The following is a 23512-nucleotide window of genomic DNA, read 5'->3' on the forward strand; positions in this document are numbered from 1 at the left end:
TCTTCCAGAATGGATTTAGTTACTGCCATGCTTTGGGTAAGAACAGCCAGCCCTCTCAAGAAAGGACATTAAAGCTACCAACTCTGCTGCTGGCAGGATGTGGCAAACAGAAACCTCACCAGGAATTCTGAAAAGAGACTCTACTTCCCGCAGGACAAGAGTGATGAGGACATTCTGCACTGCTGGGGTCATCACCACTGCTAGATCTTTTGCCTGCAGCCTTGCCCCAGTAAGCACCCAGTAATCCACAGTTGGGTGGATCTGCCCAGATTTGCAGGGTCCAATGCCTATATTGCCCAGACAACACTAGCTGGATAAGGGAAACAGGTGATGTGGGAGTCATGCACTGCTAGGAAGCAGGTGAGAGCTGTAAGGAGGAGACGGCACTCAGAGGTGTTTGTGGTTGAAAAGCCTCCTCTGACACAACACCCATGAAGGACATCCAGGATGGAGAGCTAGTCAGCTGGAGCTGTTTGCAATGCAAGCAGCTAGGAAGAAAAGGGGAGAATCTGGTTATTGCACAGGAAGAAAGAGACAGATGGCTCCCCTAGAGAGCAGGCAGCACCTTGCACAGCTGTAGCCACTCAGTGGGATCAGGCAACAGCAGGCTGTACTTGCAGTAAGCCAGGAACCAAACCCAGCAGCGGAAGGGGAACTGGCCACTACAAAGACAACTACCCTTAACGAGTACCACTCCCAGGCAGAAACGTAACAATACTTAGTGACCTGAGCCTGAGGATACCCAAGCTCAGGGTACCAAAGTGAGTGGAGTTACTCAGAACAGACTCACAGGAGAAGAACGGATTGAACCACCTCAGTTTTGGCAGTACCGTTTATTCAAGAACGAAGAGCAGACATCTCAGCGTCATGAAGATCTGCTTCAGCATTAGGACTATACCACATACCGTTACTCATGACAGCCAGCACATTCCTTTGCTTTCCTGGATCTTCCCCCTCTGCCTGTGCTTACAGCAAAGCTTCAGTGAGGGAGACCTGACCCCTACTGAGGCTGCTGCAATGCCCCAGTCTCTGGTTCAGGAATAGTCAGAATGGCACGCAGACAAATTTTCTTTCTTCAGCCTTGGTTTTCAAAGAAAACCGTCATCTCTTCCTTTGCCTTCCTTTCTTCCTTATCATTCCATCCTCTAATACTGCTTTTTTTTTTTTTTCCTCCCCCTTCATCATCTAGTCTGGAAAATCTGCTTCGCGGCTCTATTTCTTTTTATGTCTTTCTTGGCCTTTTTCTTATGGTCGTAATCTTTCAGTCTTCCCTTGCCTGTCATTTGAACCCTGCTGTACAGCAAGTATCCTACAGCGTCTCAGCTGTACATCAGTTTGTCTTACTCCTTCCCCAAACCCTCCAAATTTCATCTAAAGCCCATCATTGACTTTGGGTACATTGCCAGTCCCTGAATCTTCTCCAGGCATGGCACTGCATAGCAGTCTATAAATAAATAACTCCACAATGTTGCATATCCCAACACTTACACACCCTGTACCCTTCGCTTCCTGTGTCGCTTTTGGCATTTTCTCCAGCACTGCTTGAGATGCTGCTTCTCTCCTCATAACCAAAAAAACATAAGAAGCAGCCCCACAGCACTGAAGTGCACTGTGAATGTCCATGTAGACTCCCCTGTTTACCGACTTCCACAACTTGATGAGTCCCCAGCTTTTAAAGCTTTCTGCTAATGTTAGACTAGGCTGTGGTCAAGGGCAGGGCACAAAAAGCCACACCATACCGACAAGAAATGCCACACAAGGAAACCACAAATCATTACCCATCTTACCACGCAAGCACACAAATTCACTGACGATGAACAGAGTTTTCTCCAGGGACACAGTTTAGCGCAAACTCCAGTCCTGCTCACTATCTTCCTCTGGTCAACAGGCTTCTTGGCCCTTTGTTATTTTAATTATTCAAGACATTATGTTTTATTTAATTTGTCATAGTAGACATAATTCCATGTTTTCATTAAGCACTTGGGCAACAGAACAGAAAACAGGCTTACTGAATTTGCACGTGAGCTTACTGAATTTGTAGTTTAGCCCACAGGGTGCAGTTTGATAAAGACAGATGCAAAGCAGCAATAACTCACTGTGCAAATGCAGGAAACAAAACAATTGATATTGATAAGACTACAGAAAGAGATCCCAGGGCCACACTGCTGTGGAAAAGGCAACTGCAACACCATGACGTTTAAGCACAAACATTGTCTGTATGACATACATACACATATTATTTTCATACATGGGAACAGGCAAACCTAGTGAGACCATCGTGTTTCATATTTTAGTCACTACCTTTCCAAGAAAAATATGGATAATTGGGTAAGTCCAGAGCAAAACCATAAGAACTAAGTAAAACGTAACCTAACAAAAACTAGGAGAATTTGGGGCTGCTCTGTCTAATAAATAAAAATAAAAGACAAAAAGGAAAGTAGTAACTCCTGACAACTGAGATGATCCTAACCCAAACCATTCTGTGTTTGCTGCAGACAGGACAAGAGCTAGCTGGCTAAAGAAGGGAGATATAGGCTAGACAGTAAGAAAAGCTTTCTAACCATGAAGATAGCTGAGAATTTGTATACTTTGCCTTCCTTGGCTAGAGAACATCAGTTATCAGAGGTTTAAAAACACATTAGACAAACACATGCCAAGAATTTTGCCAGTACACTTGAGTCTGCTTGGAGTAGGAGGGTAAAACCGATGAGCTCTCTGAGGTCCCTGTTCTACCTTTCTGCTGTTCAGGGAATCTCCTATCATTTAGAAAATGTAATGAGAAGTGTAAATTCTTATACCACAGTGCATTTTCTATCCATTAACGCTTCAAAAACCTAAAAGCTCTTCCTCTAGATCATATCAACTGCATTTTTCCTTCTGATTTAGTTTTAGTCTTGAGAGCTAATACGTTCTAAAGCTACTCCTGTCCAAGGAGCTGTATATATATGAGATCTGAAATTGCTGCAATATCTAATCTTGAAAACAGCACTCAAGAGGTAGCATTGTTGCTCTAACCCATATTTGAAAAATGTGAGATGAGATGTAAAAGGCAAAGAGAGCGCTGTACGACAGCATTCTCTTCTATAAAGCCCAAAATATGAACTAACCCAAGAATTCTTAGTTACGAAAAGAACACAACTGTAACAGCCTTGTAATGTGTGGTTTCACACAATTAACTCCATTAATGACCTAGTACCAAATGATCTAACCCTAGTTTAACTGCTTTAGTAAATCATCCAAAATGCTATCACTGGGCAAGACTGAGCTGATCTAAAGCTCACACTGAAAGACAAGGGTGTCCAAGAAACATTAGAACTAATCCCAGACTGCCTCACGACTCCCCTCCCTCCACTTAATTTCTTAATTATTTTTAACAAATGTTTGCTATACTGATTCAGAGGGTCTAACACTTTCCTATGCTCCCTCCGTCTGTATTCTGTTGTCTCATCTTATGTTTAAGCTTAGGGAAGGAGAGGAGAGGAGAGGGAAGGTGGATGTGAAGCAGGACAGTCTTTGTACTTGTACAGTGCCTGGCATAATACAGTCCAGCCAAAATTAAGCTCCTACTCCCACAAGTAACACAAAATAGTATTAAATTTAACCTGATTAAGAAGTTCTGTTCGAACTTCTCTGTTGCCACATTCTCTGGGCATTTTTTGCTCTACTTCCTTCAGTTTTTCAGTACCAGTTGCTTCATTTCTGCTTAATTTCTTTGCTCTCTCTCCTCCCTCACACACTCTCCTTACAAACTCCCTTTCCTTCTTTCACGTTTCCTATCTCCTCCTACACACTCACGTAATACAATATACGTGCAGTCTGGCTTTTTTCTTGAGGATGTTTTTCAATTAAATAGCGAAATACAAATAGCTTCATGCTTCTGTGCTTTTATGCTACTTCTACCGAACAGTCATTGCAGTGAACGCACTTTTTGTTTTTAGAACTGCAGTACTTCTATTGAAGCATAAAATTAGTTTCTCAAACTTTCTTTATATTTATCCACTCTTTACTGCATTTTGAAAGACAATGTTTTTTTATGGCTTAGTATCAAATTCTCCAACTGGTTTGCTCCCGCCTGTATTTGCAAATTCCCTCAGTAAGCCTGTACCATTTGCCAAAATTCTTTGTCAAAACTAGCTTTGCTTCAGAAGTTGTCCAGAAATTATTAAAGATACACAGCTATTCCCTGTCAAGAGAAGCTTCCTAGGTGAGAATTATTTTTACTTGTCAAAAAAACGTCTGAAATATGCATGTCAAGAGCACAAAAAGTGGGAAATTCTGCTTAAAAAAATAAACAATCCCACATGGTCTGCAATTTGTTTAATTGAGATAGGTTGCACATTTGCCTGTATATATTCATCAAAGGGCAAGAAGCTTACTGTATTAATAAAGACTTGTAAAATTAATAAGCAGGTCTTATTTCTGACTCTTTGTTCACTTACAGTAAATTAAAAATGACCTTTGGAAATGTCTTCCAATATTACCTGCCATTCAAATGCATCATATTAATGGCTCTCCTTGCTTACTTTGGATAAGTAATTAAATTTGGGAAGACTACTTTCTTACCACTTACCTCCTGATGAGAAAACAAATCACCAGGAAGTCGTTCTAGAAATGAGGAGAGTGAAAAAGATGACTTCTTTCCTTGCACATCAATAACTTTGAGGTGCTCTGGGGAAGGGCTCAAGAAGGCGTAAAGTGCTTCACTCTGGCAGAGTCTTTCATCTGAGAGCAATTTCTACGAAAGAAAAATAATGATAGAAATAACACATCAATTAAATATTTCTTGTTAAGGAACGAGATGTGTCAGGCCATTAAATAATAAAACTGATTAAGACATGGTTCAGAGATAGAGTGAGAAAAAAAAAAATCCATGTCTCACAAAGATACTTTAAGAAGCTAGTTCTAAAGTACTAGAACTAGTAAGATTATATTTTTTAATCTTTCAACTTTCTTTTTAAATGACAAAAGTTTTATTTGTAAGAAATTTGTTGTGTTGTAGTTAAAACTGGCAATTATAGGATTCATTATTTACTATTTCTTAATTAATCAAAGTTTAAATTAATTTATCACTGGAAGAACAGTTACTATCAGGCAAACTCATCTCCACTTGAGGCATTTTACAGAACTTTGACATTTACAGCATCAAACCTTACATCTGACCTATTTGTTCTAGGCTCTCTTTTTAGTCAATAGAGAGACGACATCCACTCCAGTGACACCGTTCAATTCTCCTGTTTAGATATCTGTAGTTTTTATCTTTGTTTTCTTACCTGCAGAAAGTTATTAAGCTGGTTCTTGGATTTCTCCATGAATTTCTGGTCTACGGATTTGAAGGGCAGCTTGCTGAGAGAAGGCAACTGAACTTTCTTTAATGATGGAAAACACTGTGTAGGAGAAAGGAGAGCTCACTTAACACGTGTGCAGAAAAACACAAGTGGTTCAGAATGGAAATGGAAAGACTCCTTTGTACTCTCATCTCCCTTACACAACGCTCTAAGCACCTCCCTTACCCACTATAGGCTGACACATCTAAACCCTTTCCCTTCACACCACCACCATTATCTATCCCTTATCAGAGAGAAAGTTTAAAGCACTGTAAAAGGAAACCTTGTCTGCCCCCAAAAGCTGTCTTTTCTGATACCTCCCTGGAAACCAGAGACAAAATTTAGTTTTTAAAGCAGGCTCTTGCAGGACAGAGCAGAGCATATACCATTTTGATGTTGGGTTAGTCCAGTAAAACATTCATTATTAAGGAAAAAAAAAGACAAATAAGGTTTATAAGCATCTGGCAGAGGCTAGAAAAATACAGATAGAAAACTTGCACTAAAAGCCTAAAAGCCAAAAAGCTGGCATAAAACTCGGCAATATTAAATTTTTAGCTCTTTTTCCCCTCTCCAAGCATCATTCTGACAAATTTTAGCAATCGGCATCTTCTTCCTTTCTCCCTGAGATTCATACCTCACTGAGTTTCCGGTGTAGGTTCTGAAATTCACTGAGCTTCCTGGGAACAGTCCAGTTCTTAGTTTCAGCTCCACCAACTTCTTGTAAACTCACCATGACAGAGTAACTGGGCACTTGTTCTCCGTTGTCTTCTAAAACCTGGTGAGGAAGAAACCAACAGATAGGGTATACTACTTTGAAAGCAAACAGTGGAACATTTGGGCTGCCAGATAACTGACTTGAAAATTCAATTGTCATCACTGTCCCATGCTTCTCCTGCAGTTTGAAGGCTACAGAAGGACCAACATCCTTAATGGACTAAACTTTACCCAAAATGCTATGTCAGTCCTGAATCAGTCCTCTAGCTAGCCACCATTACACTTTACATACAGCTTTGCAATGTTGTCCATCAGCAATCAAATCTCCTTGACATGTCTTCTTCAAACAGCTGTGTGTATTATTTCAGTCTTTAAGGTACCTACCACGTAGCCTTCTGATTGCTTCCCAAGACTCCATCTCTCCCATCTGCATTTTCCTGACTCTTCTCCCATTATTCCCGCCCTTCCTTCCCAGCGCTCATGCCAAGGCTCACCTGCATGCCAGCCACAGCAGCTCTGCAGCCGGGCCCTGCGGCAGCTGGTGCTGTCTCAGAGTGACTTCTCTGCTCGCTTGAGTTACTCCGCGTGCACAGAACACATGGTATCCATGTGGTGTTTATTTCCAAGGGGCTCACAACTTTACAAAAATACTAACGAATCGAGCTGTACACTAGCCAGATGAAGGAGCAGCGACTAATCACATTGTGCAATGGGAAAACTCCAGCAAAGAAGTTAAACCATTTTTCTTGAGACAACAGCAGCAGTGTGACCACATTTCTTAATTTGATGAGGCACCCAGAATTTCACCCTTATGTCCTAACGGTAACAGATTTTTGTTTACTTATTTTAAGGAGGTAGCTAAAAAGATTACGAAAGGCAAATAAAGGCAATGCATGAAATACTTAGCTTTTTTTGTCCAAGCCAAACTCTCAAATGCTTTGTCTTAATATACATGCAAATAACAGAAAGGTAATCATAAAATGCCATTCTCTCACAATCTTTTAAATTAATAATTTTCAAACTTTTGGGGCTTTTTTTTTTTAAAAAGAATATTTACTAATCCAATTAGGATAAGAATAAACTTCAAAATTCATATAATTATGACACATTCTAGGAGAAGCCTGTAAAGGTCTGACAACACTTAATGCTAGTGACAGATAATTTCACAAGTGGCTATATCACCATTGTAAAAGACACACAGCTAAAACATATCTTCATATTTTATGGCTGTTCAGAGCTATACACGGAGAATATTCCCTGTGATGCACTCCTAAAGCTGCACATTGGACCACTAGGAAACTCGATCTGAGGCCTAGGTTTCACATCTCTGTAAAAAAAGCTGCAGCAGCACCTGGACAGAATACAGAATACAAAGTGCCAGCCTGAAAATGTGCCTGTTTCCCAGCACAGCTATTTGGGGAACTGCCTTTCTCCTGCCAGACTACTGCAGAAAGAGATGCTTGAATAGCCTCCAAAATGCAGGTCAGAGGGACCTGGCACAGAGGAACTGCGATCTCCTGGGACAGTCCTTGCCCTGTTTACGCCTGAGCTAGACTGGATTTGTGTTTGTAGGTGACTCAAAAACACCTCTTGGTAGCCACTTCTGAAAACTGGGAGAAAAACGCTGAAAGTGCTGATTTGAGTCAAGAGTATCATTCTCCACAACGCATTCATGCTCAGGGCAGGGATCTGTGAATGTGTAGGGTCATCTGAAATGTAATTGTAGGAGAGAGTCATCACTCTGGAAGCACATTCTCAAAATGGGAGAACTTAGTCCTCCTCCTGCTTTCAAGTTAGGATCCAGGTGCAAAATCATTTAAGTTCTAATTACTAGACACATTACAACTTCCTTCAAATACCCTCACATATAATATCTGAAAGTCATCAGGATCTTAATGCAAAATTTTTTAACAACTTCAGTACTTGTGCATTTGTTTAGCCAAATTACTAAGTCAACTGGAAAACAGAAAAATAGGATGTTAGGAAGTCTTCTAAACCAGGAGATCTAGTCCTTTGTTGTAACAGGCATCATCTCATACAACTGCTCTCATGAATGGATTCGAATTTGTGAAACCTTTTTTTTTTTTCCTCCTCATTACACTAGAAGTCAGCTCTGGATCCTCGCCCTGGTCACTGGAAGCTGCCTTTCGATTTCCAAATTCATTTCCCATTTGTTCCAACAACTCTTGACCCCTTCCTTACGTTTACTCTTATCTGCATGTTTCTATAGACAGCCCTATTCCTCCGTTTCTCCCTTTTGCTAAGCTAAGCAAAAGGGAAGTGCTTTCACAACCTCTTCTCATGGAAGAAGTTCCTCATTCAATCCACTCATACCCACCCTTCCCAAACGCAACTGCCCAGCACCTGCAGAGCAACTGTAACACTTCCTCCTCTCGAATGGAAACTCCTCTCCTGATGTATTCAAGGGTGGCACTTGCCTTTTTCACACCTGCAGCCCACTCAAGACAAACTGCCCATCTGACGAGCCACCAGCGTACCTACCACTTCCAGCCGAAAGGCGCTCCAACAGGTCGGAGCCGAAGCCCAGAGTTCCTGCTGAACACCGAACCTTGCATGCCACACTGTGACTTCACCGCACTTCTAATACTCCCGTCCTAAAAATCATCCAGCAATTTCTGAGAACCATCCTAACCCTCTTTCAGCTCTAATTCTTCATGAGAATAAACTTAACATCTGTGCTCTGGTTTGGTTTTCCAAGTCCAAAGGTCTTGTGATAGCCTCAGCCTTGGTCATCTCACAGCACTGGCAAGGGCTCTCAGAGTTCGCCCCTAGGACGTCATTTCCCCAGGCCTCCTCCTCAGCCCTTATTCACTCAGCTTATTCACTGCTACTTACCTGGCAAGGATGGAATCAGCCCTCAAGTACCTACAGCGGCTTCAAGCTACCAGAGTTTTTTTTGCACTGGCAGCAACTCTATAGCCTCAAGACAATGTAAAGATTAATTATTTCAGAATTTACTGTCTACTAGCATGCCACAGATACCCAGTCCACAAACAGTAAGAAGATTTCTACCTTCTCCCTACGAGGGACAAGGTCCCAAAGTGGATAAGAGATATGAAGGAGGATGCTGACACACCTACATCCATTAATAAAAACTACAAGGCGTACGCCAGAGGCAAAAACACTCACTCTTATCCAAATGTGTGGTGTGCTCACAGTAAGAAACTTTCAAGGAAATACTGCAAAAACAAATGAGGAACAAATATTATGAAATATTTTCCAGAAGAAGCTACAGCTGTTAGCTGCAGGAGGTAAAATGTAAACTTAACTTTAGCAAAAACCGCAATAACAGTTCATTAAAGCAACAAGCTGCCAAGGAAAGCCTTTGGATCACCTGTTAGAAGCACTAAGGGCTGGTCCAGACATCTGTCAAGAATGATTAAACATTAATAAAAATTAGCCCAGTCATTAGACTAGTGAAGAACTGTATGACTCACTAGAAACTTCCTTCAGTCACAGCAGCTCTCTGAAACAGCCCACCCAAGCTGTGCAGCAGTGAAACAGGCTGCTGTCAAAAAACCAGTCCCTTAGAAGTCTCTCTGAAACATGGAAAGACCTTGCAGTGGCTGAATCGGGCACACCGTTGTCTTCCTCAATTCACAGGAAGATAAATTTCTTCACTTCCATGGAGCACAAACACCTTAAATTTCGATATATTTAAATGAGTAAGACAAGCTATTTTTTCACCTTATTCAAATCTAAAAACTCCATTCCTATGAAAACAGTATTTTTAAAGTAGTAGTAGATTTCAAAAAAGCTGTTATGCTCTGAAACAGACTTCTTTCTTTGGACAGAGGAGGCAGAACGCCTGCCACAATATGAAACGACACAAGGCCAAAACCATTACAGCCAGCAGAGCAGGTTAGGTTTTGTCGCCGTACGTTTTATACCTGCGGGTATGGGGGGAACACACCCGGCATGGGGAAGCCACTCACAGAATTAGATGAGTTGTTATTCTGGGTACCTTCATCCTCCATGTTCCTACTGTCTTTTTGTCAACCTCTACCAACCAGTGAAAAAACTGAGTTTCCAAAGACAGATTTATGAGAAATATCAGTTACCAAAAGACACCCGTAGGACCATTTACACTGATTTTTTTTTAATGTATTTCACAGACACACACACGCGGAGCTAGTCCATTCATATGACTCAAAACTATAAAGACTGAAAGATTCGGGCTAAGAGAGTACAAACAAAAGTTTGGACACTGATTTTTTTCCCAAGTCTCAAGTAATTCTATTTTTTTATGCATCATCTATTAACTAGTTTAGTAAAGCAGCTTCAAAGGTCGATGACAGCCTATTACACTTCCGGTTCAAATTCTATAGTGAAATTTGCTTTTACTTGGCTTTTCTGCAATAAACATAGGGCCACCAAGTTTTTCCTATCTCTCAAGTCACAGGGCTACATGCTAGGATTAGCAACAGGGTATTTTGCAGATAGGAAGACAATGTCACCTACTCATGCCCCCTGATGTCACCAACTGCAGCCAGAATATTCCCGAGCAATTAATTAACATGGATAACTGCAACATTAATGTTTTCTCCAGCCTACCCTTTGAAGCACAGGGCTGCAAACAGCACAATTAAAGCAAGCCTACATTGAATTATCTAATCCAGTACTACTTGTAAGTTACAGTTAAGGCAGCAAGTAATTAGAAGTCTCTCTCGGCCTCTCTCTTATTTAGCTGAACCACCTTCTCACCCAGTAATACAGAAGACACTGGGCAGTTCTGAATGGTGCCCCTCATCCGAAAGCTGCCATTCTGCAGTTCTGCTGCACACAGTACTGCTGTTTTTTAAAACCAGACTTCAAAAGCTACAGACAACTGAAGCGCTTCACTGTTCTCAACTGTGTCCTCCGCAAAAAGCATTAAAACAAAAACAAATCCCAGCGTTTACACATTGAGAATTTGTTTTTTAAAATAGCACCTTAAGTTTTTAACCTGTTGGATTTATTTCTTCTTTTACAGACAATGAGTTTAATTGTTGATAGACCTATCAATAGTTTGCAAGAGCTCAAGACACAAACAAACTCAACAGCACATCATTTTTTCCTCCAAGAAAAATTACCTCAAGGAAACTACTTATATTTATTTAAGGAACATTTTCTTAATAGCACAGGAAGGCAAACCAGTAGTGATCCAATTTATCTTTAATTCTCTGAAGTGCTACTGTCAAGAAGATTGCTTATGTACAGTGTGAGCTTACAGTTACTACATAACAAGCATTTATTGGGTTCCTTTCATGGTAAGTGTTAATAGAAAGCCATGAGATGGTAATACTTTTTGTCTCCATTACAATTTTTTTTACATTCATTCTACAATTGTCTGCCTACGCCCAAACAGAAGAGCAGAACAAGACCAAAAAAAAAAAAAATTAACTTCTCCTTCAACTTACTCATAGATTTAAAGCACTTTCTGGGTATTCTAGTCCCTTGAAACTGTACTGCTGTTAACTCTAGTAAACACAATAAGTGTAAGTACTGCATCTTTGAGACATAGCAGATATATAACTGCACCCAAGTGTCAAAGCATAGTAATATAACAAGAGACAGTTCTCATGGAAATCAATGCCCCTAAGACAGCAAATTACTTTACCCAATGCCAAAACCAGTTCACGTACATGCAGGTGTTTTTTATAACTCCATTACAATAGCATCTGATGAGTAGAATTTTTGTATATGCACCGTAGTAGTCACTGGGGAAACAGAGGAGGAGTTCAGAAGAGGTTAGAGTTTCCTCTCCCCTACAGTAAATATGAAGTATACATAGCATACAAAAAGGTGTAAGGAAAGTACACATAGGTTTTATTTTTTCTCTTCATGCAAGCTTGAACTAACCCAGAAGATAAAAAGCCATAAAAAACTCCCATACCTCGCCTGAGACAATGAAGGCTTTCCACATGCCAAGATTCTCACACCACCAGTCCGTTCTGGCAATGTGCAGCTGAAGGTCATTGTGCTCTCTCTCCATCAGAGTAATTTCATCCTTCAGCTTAGAAACAATCTGTGGAGGAAAGTTTATTGATTACGATTGGTAAGAAAAAGCTTGTACAACACGCCTAGTTGTGTCTTTAGGGACACAATTCCGAAAGGAGAAAAGGTTCAAAAGCAGAGAAAGAACAATTCACATGGAAAAAAAAAATCCTAAGTGGCAGAATGATGCCTCTTACAAACTTGTAGAATACACAGTGATCTTAAAGATCTACCCCGATACCAAAATAAAAAACGAAGTTAGAAAAGTGTACAGAACATGGAAGGAGGGGCAGGCCACTTGGGAGGAATATAGGTCTGCTGTCAGAGGATGTAGGGAGGCAACTAGGAAAGCTAAGACCTCCTTGGAATTAAACCTTGCAAGAAAGGTCAAGGACAACAGAAAGGGCTTCTTCAAATACATTGCAGATAAAACTAACATCAGAGGCAATGTAGGCCCACTGGTGAATGAGGAGGGTGTCCTGGTGACAGAGGATAAGAAGAAGGCAGAGTTGCTGAATGCCTTCTTTGCCTCAGTCTATACTGCTGGAGGCTATCCTGATGAGCCCCAGAACCCTGAGGGTCCTGAGGAAGTCAGGATAGACGGGGAGTCTACCCTGGTTGATGAGGACTTGGTTAGGGACCAGTTAAGCAATCTGGCCATCCATAAGTCCATGGGTCCTGACGGGATGCACCTGCGGGTGCTGAGGGAGCTGGCGGATGTCATTGCCAGGCCACTCGCCATCATCTTTGCTAAATCGTGGGGAACGGGAGAGGTGCCTGAGGACTGGAGGAAAGCAAATGTCACTCCGGTCTTCAAAAAGGGCAAGAAGGAAGACCCAGGTAACTATAGACCAGACAGCCTCACCTCCATCCCTGGAAAGATAATGGAACAACTTATCCTTGGTGCTGTCTCTAGGCATATCAAGGATAAGAGGGTCATTAGGGGCAGTCAACATGGCTTCACTAAGGGGAAGTCGTGCTTGACAAACCTGATAGCCTTTTATGAGGACATCGCCCAGTGGGTGGATGATGGTAGAGCAGTGGATGTGATCTATCTTAACTTCAGTAAAGCATTTGACACAGTCTCCCACAGCATCCTCACAGCTAAACTGAGCAAGTGTGGTCTGGATGATCGGATAGTGAGGTGGATTGTGAACTGGCTGAAGGATAGAAGCCAGAGTGTAGTAGTCAATGGGACAGAGTGCAGTTGGAGGCCTGTATCCAGTGGAGTCCCTCAAGGGTCGGTACTGGGACCAGTATTGTTCAACATATTCATTGATGACTTGGATGAGGGAATAGAGTGTGGGGTCAGCAAGTTTGCTGACAACACTAAACTGGGAGGAGTGGCTGACACACCTGAAGGCTGTGCTGCCATTCACAGAGACATGGACAGGCTGGAGAGTTGGGCAGGGAGACATTTAATGAAATACAACCAGGGCAAGTGTAGAGTCTTGCATTTGGCTAAAAAACAACCCCATGTACCAGTACGAGTTGGGAACTGAACTGCTGGGGAACAGCACAGGGAAAAGGGACCTGGGGGTCCTGGTGGACAGCAGGATGAACATGAGTCAGCAATGTGACCTTGTGGCCAAGAAGGCCAATGCCATCCTGGGGTGTATTAGAAGGGGTGTGGTTAGTAGGTCGAGAGAGGTTCTCCTCCCCCTCTACTCCGCCCTGGTGAGGCCGCATCTGGAATATTGTGTCCAGTTCTGGGCCCCTCAGTTCAAGAAAGACAAGGAACTGCTTGAGAGAGTCCAGCGCAGGGCCACAAAGATGATGAAGGGAGTGGAGCATCTCCCTTATGAGGAAAGGCTGAGGGAGCTGGGTCTCTTTAGCCTGGAGAATAAGAGACTGAGGGGGGACCTCATTAATGTTTATAAATATGTAAAGGGTGACTGTCATGAGGATGGAGTCAGGCTCTTCTCAGTGGCATCCAATGATAGGACAAGGGGAAATGGATATAAGATGGAACATAGGAGGTTCCACTTAAACATGAGGAAGAACTTCTTCCCAGTAAGGGTAAGAGAACACTGGAACAGGCTGCCCAGAGAGGTTGTGGAGTCTCCTTCTCTGGAGATGTTCAAAACCCGCCTGGACGCGTTCTTGTGTGATCTAATCTAGGTGGTCCTGCTCCGGCAGGGGGATTGGACTAGATGATCCTTTGAGGTCCCTTCCAATCCCTAATATTCTGTGATTCTGTGATTAGAAGGACATGCTACTACCACACTATCAGCATAAAAGGCACTTTAGATAGGATTATATATTACACACATATATAACCCTTTATATCTTTTATACAAACTTGAAATAGCAATTACTGAAATATGCATTACAGAAGACATCATCCTTACCGTTTTCAGATATACATGATGCAACTGAAGAACCTGGGAAGAACAGATTTAATTTCTAGGTACTTATCTATGTTAACAATCACTCGGGAAGTTACCACTTGATTCATTTTGGTTTTGGAAAGGGAAGGATTTCTTACTGTGGAAAGCACACATTTAAAAAGATGTTCTCATCAAGACATAGCTCATTATCATAATCTCGTAAATGAGAAATAGTGTATCGCATCACATTAGCAAAAAATAAGTAACCATACATGCTACGAGAAGACAGTATGACAACAGAAGGTGGAAGCATACATAAGATGTGACATTAGAAACACAGCAAAAGAAGCTGACTTTTTTTTTTAAATATGATATACCACAGTCAAATTTATGAGTCTTAGTTGTAAGATCTGCACCACAAGTGGAACATTCTACAAAGCTACAGTAATTCTGTCTTTTTCAGAAACGACTTCTGAACTTCTGACTTCCACTTAATTCCTGATAGAGACAGAGGCGTTTTTCTGTTAAGTCCCACTTAATTTCAGTAATCGTGTCAAATCGTTTTGTTTGAAAATAAGGCTTAGCAAAGACTAGAAAGTGCTCTCAGTGGGGAATGTTAATTAAGGTTTTGCTTTGCTACTGAGGATGGCAAGACTGAACTCTACAAAGAATCTGGTCCCTGCACATGTACTATGATAGCACAGGATGGCATGAGATGCACTCACAGACCCAAGGGAGACAGCCGCTGAGCTCTGGGTACGAGACACATGCTGAAGGCAACACCAGAGTCACAGACCTCCAAAGATCAAGCTGTCTTCTATGTCAGTGCGCCTTAGACATCAGAGACGTGGCCTGAGACTGCTTGCCATCTTTTCATGTCATCTTTGCTACTCTCCATGTTCCACAGAAAGAACTGAAATCAGACTTTTTCCTACAAAGTATTTTCTTTTAAAACTAGCAGCATTCCACGTGCAACTCAAATGAGCAGTTTTCTTCCTTGACTGACTGGCATCTGGGTTGCACAGTGCCAGAAGCCACTTAAAACCACTTATGAACTACTTAGGGATATGGTTTAATGGGAGATTAGGGACGGTTGGACTGGATGATCTCTAAGGTATTTTCCAACCTAGAAATCTATGAAATCTATGAAATAAAAGATGTACATACATGTTTTGTATGGGTCTCACCACAAAGGCATTTCAAAAAGAGAAGACAAACAACCCAGGAACAGCTTGAGGTTAAAAAATGTAATACAAAATGTGTGTGACATTCCCCTTCATATGGCATAAAACTGTGGAATTTTTAGAAACGTTTCTCACTTCATATGACCAAGAAACAAATTTTTACCTGCCAAGTCCAGCAACGAAGAAATAAAGTCCCTGCGACAAGGTGCTCTCACACCATCAACCCTAACTATCCATTTAAAAGCTCCACAGGTAAATGCTACTGCAGTAATACAGGCATTACAAAAAAAAAAAAAACCCAAACCTAAAACCCAAACCCAAACAAACAGACACACATCTGTGCTCTTACCACTCCGAACAGTAGTGGTTGGATGACAAATAAGAGGTATCTTCTGCCAGCTGAGGCCGCACACAGCAGAGCAGCTGCGAGCAAGACACCCCAACAACTGCGGACACGTTTTCAGTTGTCTGCAGTAACCTCTGGCAGAGGGAGATGTGGAAGTGACAGAGGGAATGAAGCTAGCCAGGGTGGCCTCAAACACCACTGTCCACATCTTCCTCTCAGAGGGAGCTATCCCCTCAGCTGGGGGAACAGAGAACGAGCAGGGTTACAACTGCTATTCAGACCAGCATCTTGCACTCACCCTGAGTGAAGGAACCAATGTACAAAGCAGCCAGGTCCTGAGCAATGACTAATGCCCAGCTGCATTTTTGCCATCCATAGCAGGAGGCCATCTTAGGGAAATGCCTTGACTACTTGTTCATCTCATGTCTCACCCACTGTCTATCATTTGCAACCAACCTCATTACACCTGAAAAGCATGGCCCAGCTGCATCTGAACAACAGTCCTGTAATACCATCTTCAGTAGCAATGCAAATGAGTTGGCCTAAGCCAAATGCAAATCACTTGCGTCTGCCTGAATATGTTCTTAGATTGCTTAACAGTCGCACTTTGCAACAAGAAAAACGTATTTTTTAAATTATTTTTTAATCCAAACCCAGCGAGCTGAAGATTCATATCCCTCAGACTTTTTTTAGTCTGATGAAAGTGTGCCCTGCAGACTTCTCCTAGCTCCTTATAAAGGAAATCAGTCACTTTTATAGGTTTGAGGTTTTTTCCCCCCCCCCTTATTTGAGCAAGCCAGTCACAACTGAAGAGATTATGAAATTGTGCTGTGCTATTTCAAAGCCAGGAGAGGGAGCAGAAGTTAACAAGCACATCCCTCTGCTGCAGTGCTGCAGATGCAGTAGGGACATGAAACAAGCTGTCAAAGAATTACACAGATATAGGTGGGTAGAGAAGTAAGGAAGAAATACTATTTGCCACGGACAAAGCAACAAGACCACTGGGAGGGAGGTCGTTATTTTATGACAAACAAAGCAATATAAATCATATTTGCAATTTTAGTTACAATAACTTTAAAAAAAAAAGGGAAAAATGAACAATTAAAACTAAGTTTTGATATCACTTTCTTTAACAGGCTGATTGAAATAGCAATCTGACCTGTCCAAAAAGAGCCTGAGATAACTGGCTATTACACAAACACACACATCATATATATATTGGAAAAAAAAAAAGATCTAAGACACTAAAGGTACTTACCTTTTTGTCGGGTTTTGGTGAATTACATATGGAATTCAGAGCCTGTTTCTTATACTCAAGCTTGTCGTTTAGCTGGCGAAGTTTATTTACAGCATAACTGGCCTGTTCATTAATTCTTGTGCTGCATTCTTCAGTAGCTTCTTCACAACCTTGGTTCTAGGAATAGAGGATGGGAGTAAATGTATCACTAATGTGAAAAAAGAGACAGTTATTGTTTGCATTTTCTGTATGAGAACACTTATTCTTGATATAGACAAAAATTTAGGGATAACAGGTTCTAACAGATATTCCAACCACCAGATCCAACATGAAAGGTAAGTCTGTTAAAAAAAAAAAAACCACACAAACACAACAGACAAAGCATTGTCATCATTTATACTATAGCTCTTCCGCAACTCTTGTCATCTGTGTAAGATGACCTTCAAGCTAAGGCTTTAGCATAAATAAGAGGAAGAATCAAAGTTTATTTTAAAAGCAACAACAGCTTAGTAGTCATGATCAATATTCAGAGCCAGATACAAAAGCAAACACTTGGCTCTGAGCTGAAAGATAATGAGGTGGGGAGGGGAACAAACCCCAAAACCCCACAGTTCTAGCCTCCCACAAACCTTCACAAAACAGACTTATCAGCCTGCAAAACAACCTAAGTCCTTTCTCTTCATAAAAAGATTTTACTGCTGTTTTTAGAAGTGTTAATAAAAAAAGTGTTAAAAGCACATAAGCATTACCCTAAACTCGTAAATCATTTTCCTGCATTCATTCAAACAAACCAATACCTTTTCCCACCTTTCGTACTACAGGCATGCAAAAAAATAGAACACTTCACACCTTTCAGTGGCATTATCTAACATCTTTTGGCATTTGCCTCAGTCTCCCCTTTCTTACTGTGCTCCACCAAACAGGCATGAAGGCCCTGAGATTCAGCAAACACAGCACTGTGATCTTACCGTTGCCATGTTCAAAGATCTTTGAGGTCTGCTTGTGACTGAATACATCTTAAATTATCTGTGGGAAGCTATGAATCTAATCTCATGAGTTCTGTGCTATTTAATGATATTCCCACTAAGTAAGCTGCATCTTTATATAATTAACAAAAAGCTAACAGAAGGAAGTCTCATACTCTACTAAATTCTGTGAGTTTCAGAGGAAAAAAATGGTACTGTAAATTCTGCAATGTTTTACATCTTAGTTAAAAAAGTCTGAAAAGAGATACAGTGGCAACAATAATTAATCTCCTTAGTGTGATCCTCATAAGGGAGGGCAGCATAATGCAGAAGTCAGGACTTTTAGGCTAAAAAAAATCCATGCCCTCTTCCAGCTCTGCATTTGCCTCCCATGCAGCTGAGTAACGTTAGCTCTATGCCCCGTCCTTTCTTCTGTCTATTCTGCACAGACTGTAGACTCCTCAGGTCAGAGACTGTCTCCAAACATGTGTACAGAGGTCAGCTCACAGAAGCTTGTTGTTGTCTGCTGGCACTACAATAATACGAATAATAATAATAAACAACACTGGCTGTTATTCAAAACATTATTGAACAGTACCATAAAATAAAAACTTGCATTTGCTGGGAAGCACAGAGGTCAAAAAGAATCAAAAATGCTGTTTTCAACACTGAAGAATTAAAAGACTTTTCATATGAAGTTTGGTTCTAGTAATCAAAGGATTTCAATTAATTACAAATTAGTAAGGCCCTGCTCCCAGAGGTAGGCTACATGATTTCTCTGTTATTAACGTTTCAGACTCTCATAGAAAAAAACACTGCTGAATTACTAGATTTATCACAAAAATGCTAGGATTACAAGATAACAAGTTACCTGTATTCAAATTGCCAAATTTATCAAATAAACAACCACCACACTCAAAGCTGAGATCATAAAGGATTGTGCTGTTCTCCACTGGCTGCTAAACTGATAATGACTTCCATTTCCGTGAGTGCTGCAGAACCCAGACTTTGGGTTTACTTTAGTGATCTGACACACGCAGCACTGATGCAACCACCAGACCCTCTTTCTTCAGAGTGCTGAATGCAGGCTTCTATACTTTTACATCTAACTCAGGACCTTTTAAAAGAGGTTTGTCCAAGGAGTGAAAAGCGATGACGGATTGGAAGGAAAAGTGAGCTTGTTCCACATGAAGCAGATTCAGCAGAGTCTGGCCTTGCCGTGATTCCTGTCTTCTGATTTCATACTCTCATATTTAATCAGGGCTCATCCTTTTGACCTCCCCTCCACAAGGACATTAGATGGCTTTTTACCTATCCAGCCATAACAGTGGAATGTACAGAAAATTAACATAGGTAACTCCCACAGTGCTGCAGAAAGTGAGGACACAGACCTCCAAAACTCAAACTAAAACAAAAACAATTAGTATTTGCTAACAATATGGACCACCTCCCAGAAATATCAGATCTCTCAGCCGTGGTTTTCCACATACGGGGAGGAGAAAATCCAAACCTATTAGCCAGTAATGCATTTTCACCAACGTTTGAAAGGCTGCTGGAAGCTTCAGAAGGAAAATTTCTTATAATTTATTTTCAACTCAAAGACCCTGAAGCATGGCACAGAGCCATTGGGATTGCTCTATTCAAGAGATGCTCTAACAGCATATGCAACTTCATACTTAATTTGTCGTTAAAAATGAAAAAAAACTTTAACCATATAAGCAAACTTGGCAATATATTAGACTTTAAGGTTTCACAGCAGACACAGTCTTCAAATCTGGCACATACATATCCAAGAACTCAGAGGAAGGACAGACGATGCTGATGTCAAAAGCCTAATTTTTCAGCAGCTATAGTAAATGTTATCCGACAGAGAACAGGTAGCCCTAAAATGTCACGTCAGTCTCCTTAGAGAAACTGTTATCTCTGTCAGCTTCTGAATAAAAGGTATAAAGAGATTAAAAAGCACAATGTTAATACTTAGAAAGTTCTGGACAAAAGTAGTCACAGTCATTTCTCGAAGTCCCAATGGGTGCAAACACAAGGACAGAAAGTCTTTGAAACAGCTACCACCTTCAACAAATAGATGAGTTAGCAGTGAGAAAAGTAGAAAATGTGTCTTGAATCTTTTACCAAGGAAAAGAATACAGGGAGAAACAAATACTGAAAAATTTGGCAAGCTGCAAAAGTTCATATTGGAAGTAATTTACTCATAAAAGCTAATCTCTGCAGATTTGCTTATACGTGACTATGGAGACTGTAACAGTTCACCTACAGAAACAAAAGTCATATTTAAGCAGTAAACACAAAAGCCTTAGATTCTGGAAAAAAATGTTTCTAAATGGCAGAATGTAGATCAGCACCTTTAGATTCTGCTTCTTATTTGTCCATTTGGATCCAGTTTTAGACAAACTATTACACTTCGTTGTGTTCTGAGCAAGTTCATACGTAAAATGAAGATACTCATGCCGATTTGAAGTAGCAACGATGCTCACTAGTCTGAGAGATGCTCTTGTCAAAATGTTCTTAGATAAATGTAACACAAGTTCCCTCAACATGACCAATTCAGAGAATCCAGTGAAAAAACCCACCCCAAGAGAGCTGCCATTGGGTTATTGCTTATGACCTTTTGAATGCTCTGTTTTAGTATTTCCAAGTCTAGTGCTATTTTAATCAGTTTTATCTTCCAACAGAGCCTATTAATTTATTCAATAACTTAATAAAAAAGCACTAAGATTGTATTTTTCATTAGTGTTCTTCTCTTTTGTGCATATTTTAATACCTGTTTAGTACCTAGGAAATGAACAGAAGGACAGACAATGTCTAGACCAAAATCTACCAATGTTTCAGTGAGATTTCCTTCACTGAAAAGCAGCACAGCTGAGCTTGTATAAGGTATGTTTTACACTCTCGGATATCAAGGAGCATAATGAAAGATATGGAATACAAAAGGCTTGGAAATCTGAAATACTACTTTAAATTAGTTAAACTTTAAAGTAGCCAGTCATTTGGTAGCATTTTGTTTCGAAGGGCTTGTAAACATACTACATTTCCCTGATGAAACTATTAGAGCGATGACATTTATAAATACACCAGAAAAAAAAAAGAAAATTAGTCCAAAGCTCAAGGACAGAAGATGCTACCATACTGCTAAGTCAGGATCATCTCTAGACCACCTTAAATAACAGTGAAAGAAGTTGTCCATGTGACTCACCACTTCATCTTTGTCCTCAGGAGTTAGCTGAGCAGAACTTCTTTCTTCTTCCTTCTTGACTGATCTCTCATATAAATCACTGACAATGAATGAGGGGTAGTATCTGTCCTTTAGCGTTTCGTAAACATCTGCCTGAATTCTGTAGAATACTTCAATGCCTTTATTTCCCACAAGACTTTGCTGTATTTCTTTATAAAGGGATTTTTCCACAGGTATTTCTCTGCTTTCCACAAAAAAATTCTGATAAATTTCACTCACCAGTTGAGGTATTTCAGCCTAAGAAGGAGAGGAGAGAGCAAGGAGTGAGAGGGAGAGAGAATAATGAAAAAATGTTAAAAATATCGGGATGGCTCAGGATCCAGGTGCATAATTTGAAGGATGATCAAGTTCATTTTATGCCCAGATGGATGAGAACACATCTGTGAATCTCGTATTGAGACCAAACACTCTGCCTGTGCACCTATCCTAAGCAGTCAATTTCACAAGATAAATATAGATATTTGTTAAGTGAAGAAACAGCTGTGCTCTAAAATTACCACAGCTTCCACACTCTGCTTTTAAAAGTATGCTCCAAAACCCAATATTAAAAGGGAAAAAAAAAAAGTGCTAGAGCAACATTGTGGTCCCCATTTTAAGTTCAGATTGTAGAGTTCAGCTGTACTGGCTCTCCTGTCTTCTGCTGGATAGGTTCAACTCACTTTATGAATGACTATAATTAATTTTTGAGGTGGAAAAGAAGGGGAAAAAAAAAAAAGGAAAATAAAAGCACCCCTGAATAGACATTTACCAGTACACAAAGCCAGGTATTTCCACTGAGCACAGAACAGCACGTGGTATTGAACTTCGCAGTAATGAGCAGGAAAAAGAGGAAGTAATGCAGCATAGCCCAGGATCATTTCTAAATCATCATCTCTCTAAACTGACCCCAATTAAGGAGGTTTTATCCACTCCCTCAGTATGGCACAGTGTGCTTGACTGCCTTACGTGACAATATCACAGCCACATGGCTGCATGATGCCACTTTTTTGTAATCAAAGCTGCCCCTGTAGTGGCAGGCAACCCTTACGCTCCACGGAGCAATAGCAGCGCGGTTAGAATCTCTTTTAAGAAAATGGGAAGTCTTGAATAAAGGCACTATACATATTGTTTTGAAAGCAAGGAGAGAAATGACGGCTGAAAGGTCATAAAACAATTTACAGCACCTTTTCCAATCACGAGGAGTTTACACATCAAAACTGATTTACTAACTCTCTCCACAGTGCCTGACAAACCCTTTTTATGCACACTTTCTAGCCTGAGTCAGTTGTTAGCCATTTCTTCAGATTGTATTACTGGCTCACTACTCACGCTCTACTATCTGCCGCTTTGGTTACAGAATGTTATTTGTGCTTTCCAATTGAAATGTTATGTGTGTTTTCCAATTGACTAGAATCTTTTTACATAGGAGAGTAATAAAATTACAGACAATAAAAAGTTAACTGATCCTTCATAATGAAATTCGTATTTCGTGCTAGTGTGAGTCCTGGATGTTTAAAAGAGTTTCCCTCAAAAATCCACCCCACTGCTCACAGACAGCAAATTTGTCCTCTGTGTTCTTGCTCTGCACCATTGCTCCAGGATAATTCTTGCAACTTGAAGTGATATTTCCTATCCCTGTTTCAGGGTTCTCATTCCCACTATTTTAACACAGATTACAATACAGCATTGGTTTTTCCCCTCTAGCAGTAGCGTGGCATTCCTGGAGAAAGCTGCTTATACAGCAACAGAACAAGGAGAGGAAGGGGTCTTTTAAAGCAAAATCTCTCTTTCAAAAGGATTTTAAAAACATATATACATAATTTTTCAGTTTTGGATTGAATGTGCTACCTGTAATTGGCAAGATGAGAGTTTTTGTACAGACTATCAAACTGTAATGTACTTTTATGGTTCACATGAGCTGATACAACTAAAACCAATATATTACTGCAAGGTTTTTCTCTGGTGGAAGGGGAAATAATTCTACTATTAATTTTACTACTTTTGCGTATCAAGTGTCCTTTTTACAGGTCATGTTGCTACACCAAACAACAGTAAGCCACCATCACAACAGTCCACAATTTTTAATTGACATATTATCCTCAAACATTAACATCAAGAAGTTAAAAAAACCTAAATTGCTTAGCATTCATCCTATGCTATTGTTCTTTTAAACATATAAATACAAA

The 23512-nt window shown here is 40.5% G+C and overlaps 1 protein-coding gene across 1 annotated transcript in view; it reads right to left on the bottom strand.

The window, feature by feature from the left end:
• Positions 1-23512, bottom strand: part of SNX25 (sorting nexin 25) — an 87818-nt gene that overhangs the window by 5772 nt on the left and 58534 nt on the right. The window contains exons 9-14 of the mRNA XM_086611760.1: positions 21309-21584; positions 17154-17309; positions 11935-12066; positions 5959-6099; positions 5271-5384; positions 4571-4735 (exon numbers count right to left, since the gene is read on the bottom strand). Of these exons, the coding sequence (XP_086467886.1) occupies positions 4571-4735; positions 5271-5384; positions 5959-6099; positions 11935-12066; positions 17154-17309; positions 21309-21584 (984 nt within the window). The remainder of the gene's footprint in view (positions 1-4570; positions 4736-5270; positions 5385-5958; positions 6100-11934; positions 12067-17153; positions 17310-21308; positions 21585-23512) is intronic.

This window comes from Tauraco erythrolophus, chromosome 5, assembly GCF_009769465.1.
Source record: "Tauraco erythrolophus isolate bTauEry1 chromosome 5, bTauEry1.pri, whole genome shotgun sequence".
Taxonomy (NCBI): domain Eukaryota; kingdom Metazoa; phylum Chordata; class Aves; order Musophagiformes; family Musophagidae; genus Tauraco; species Tauraco erythrolophus.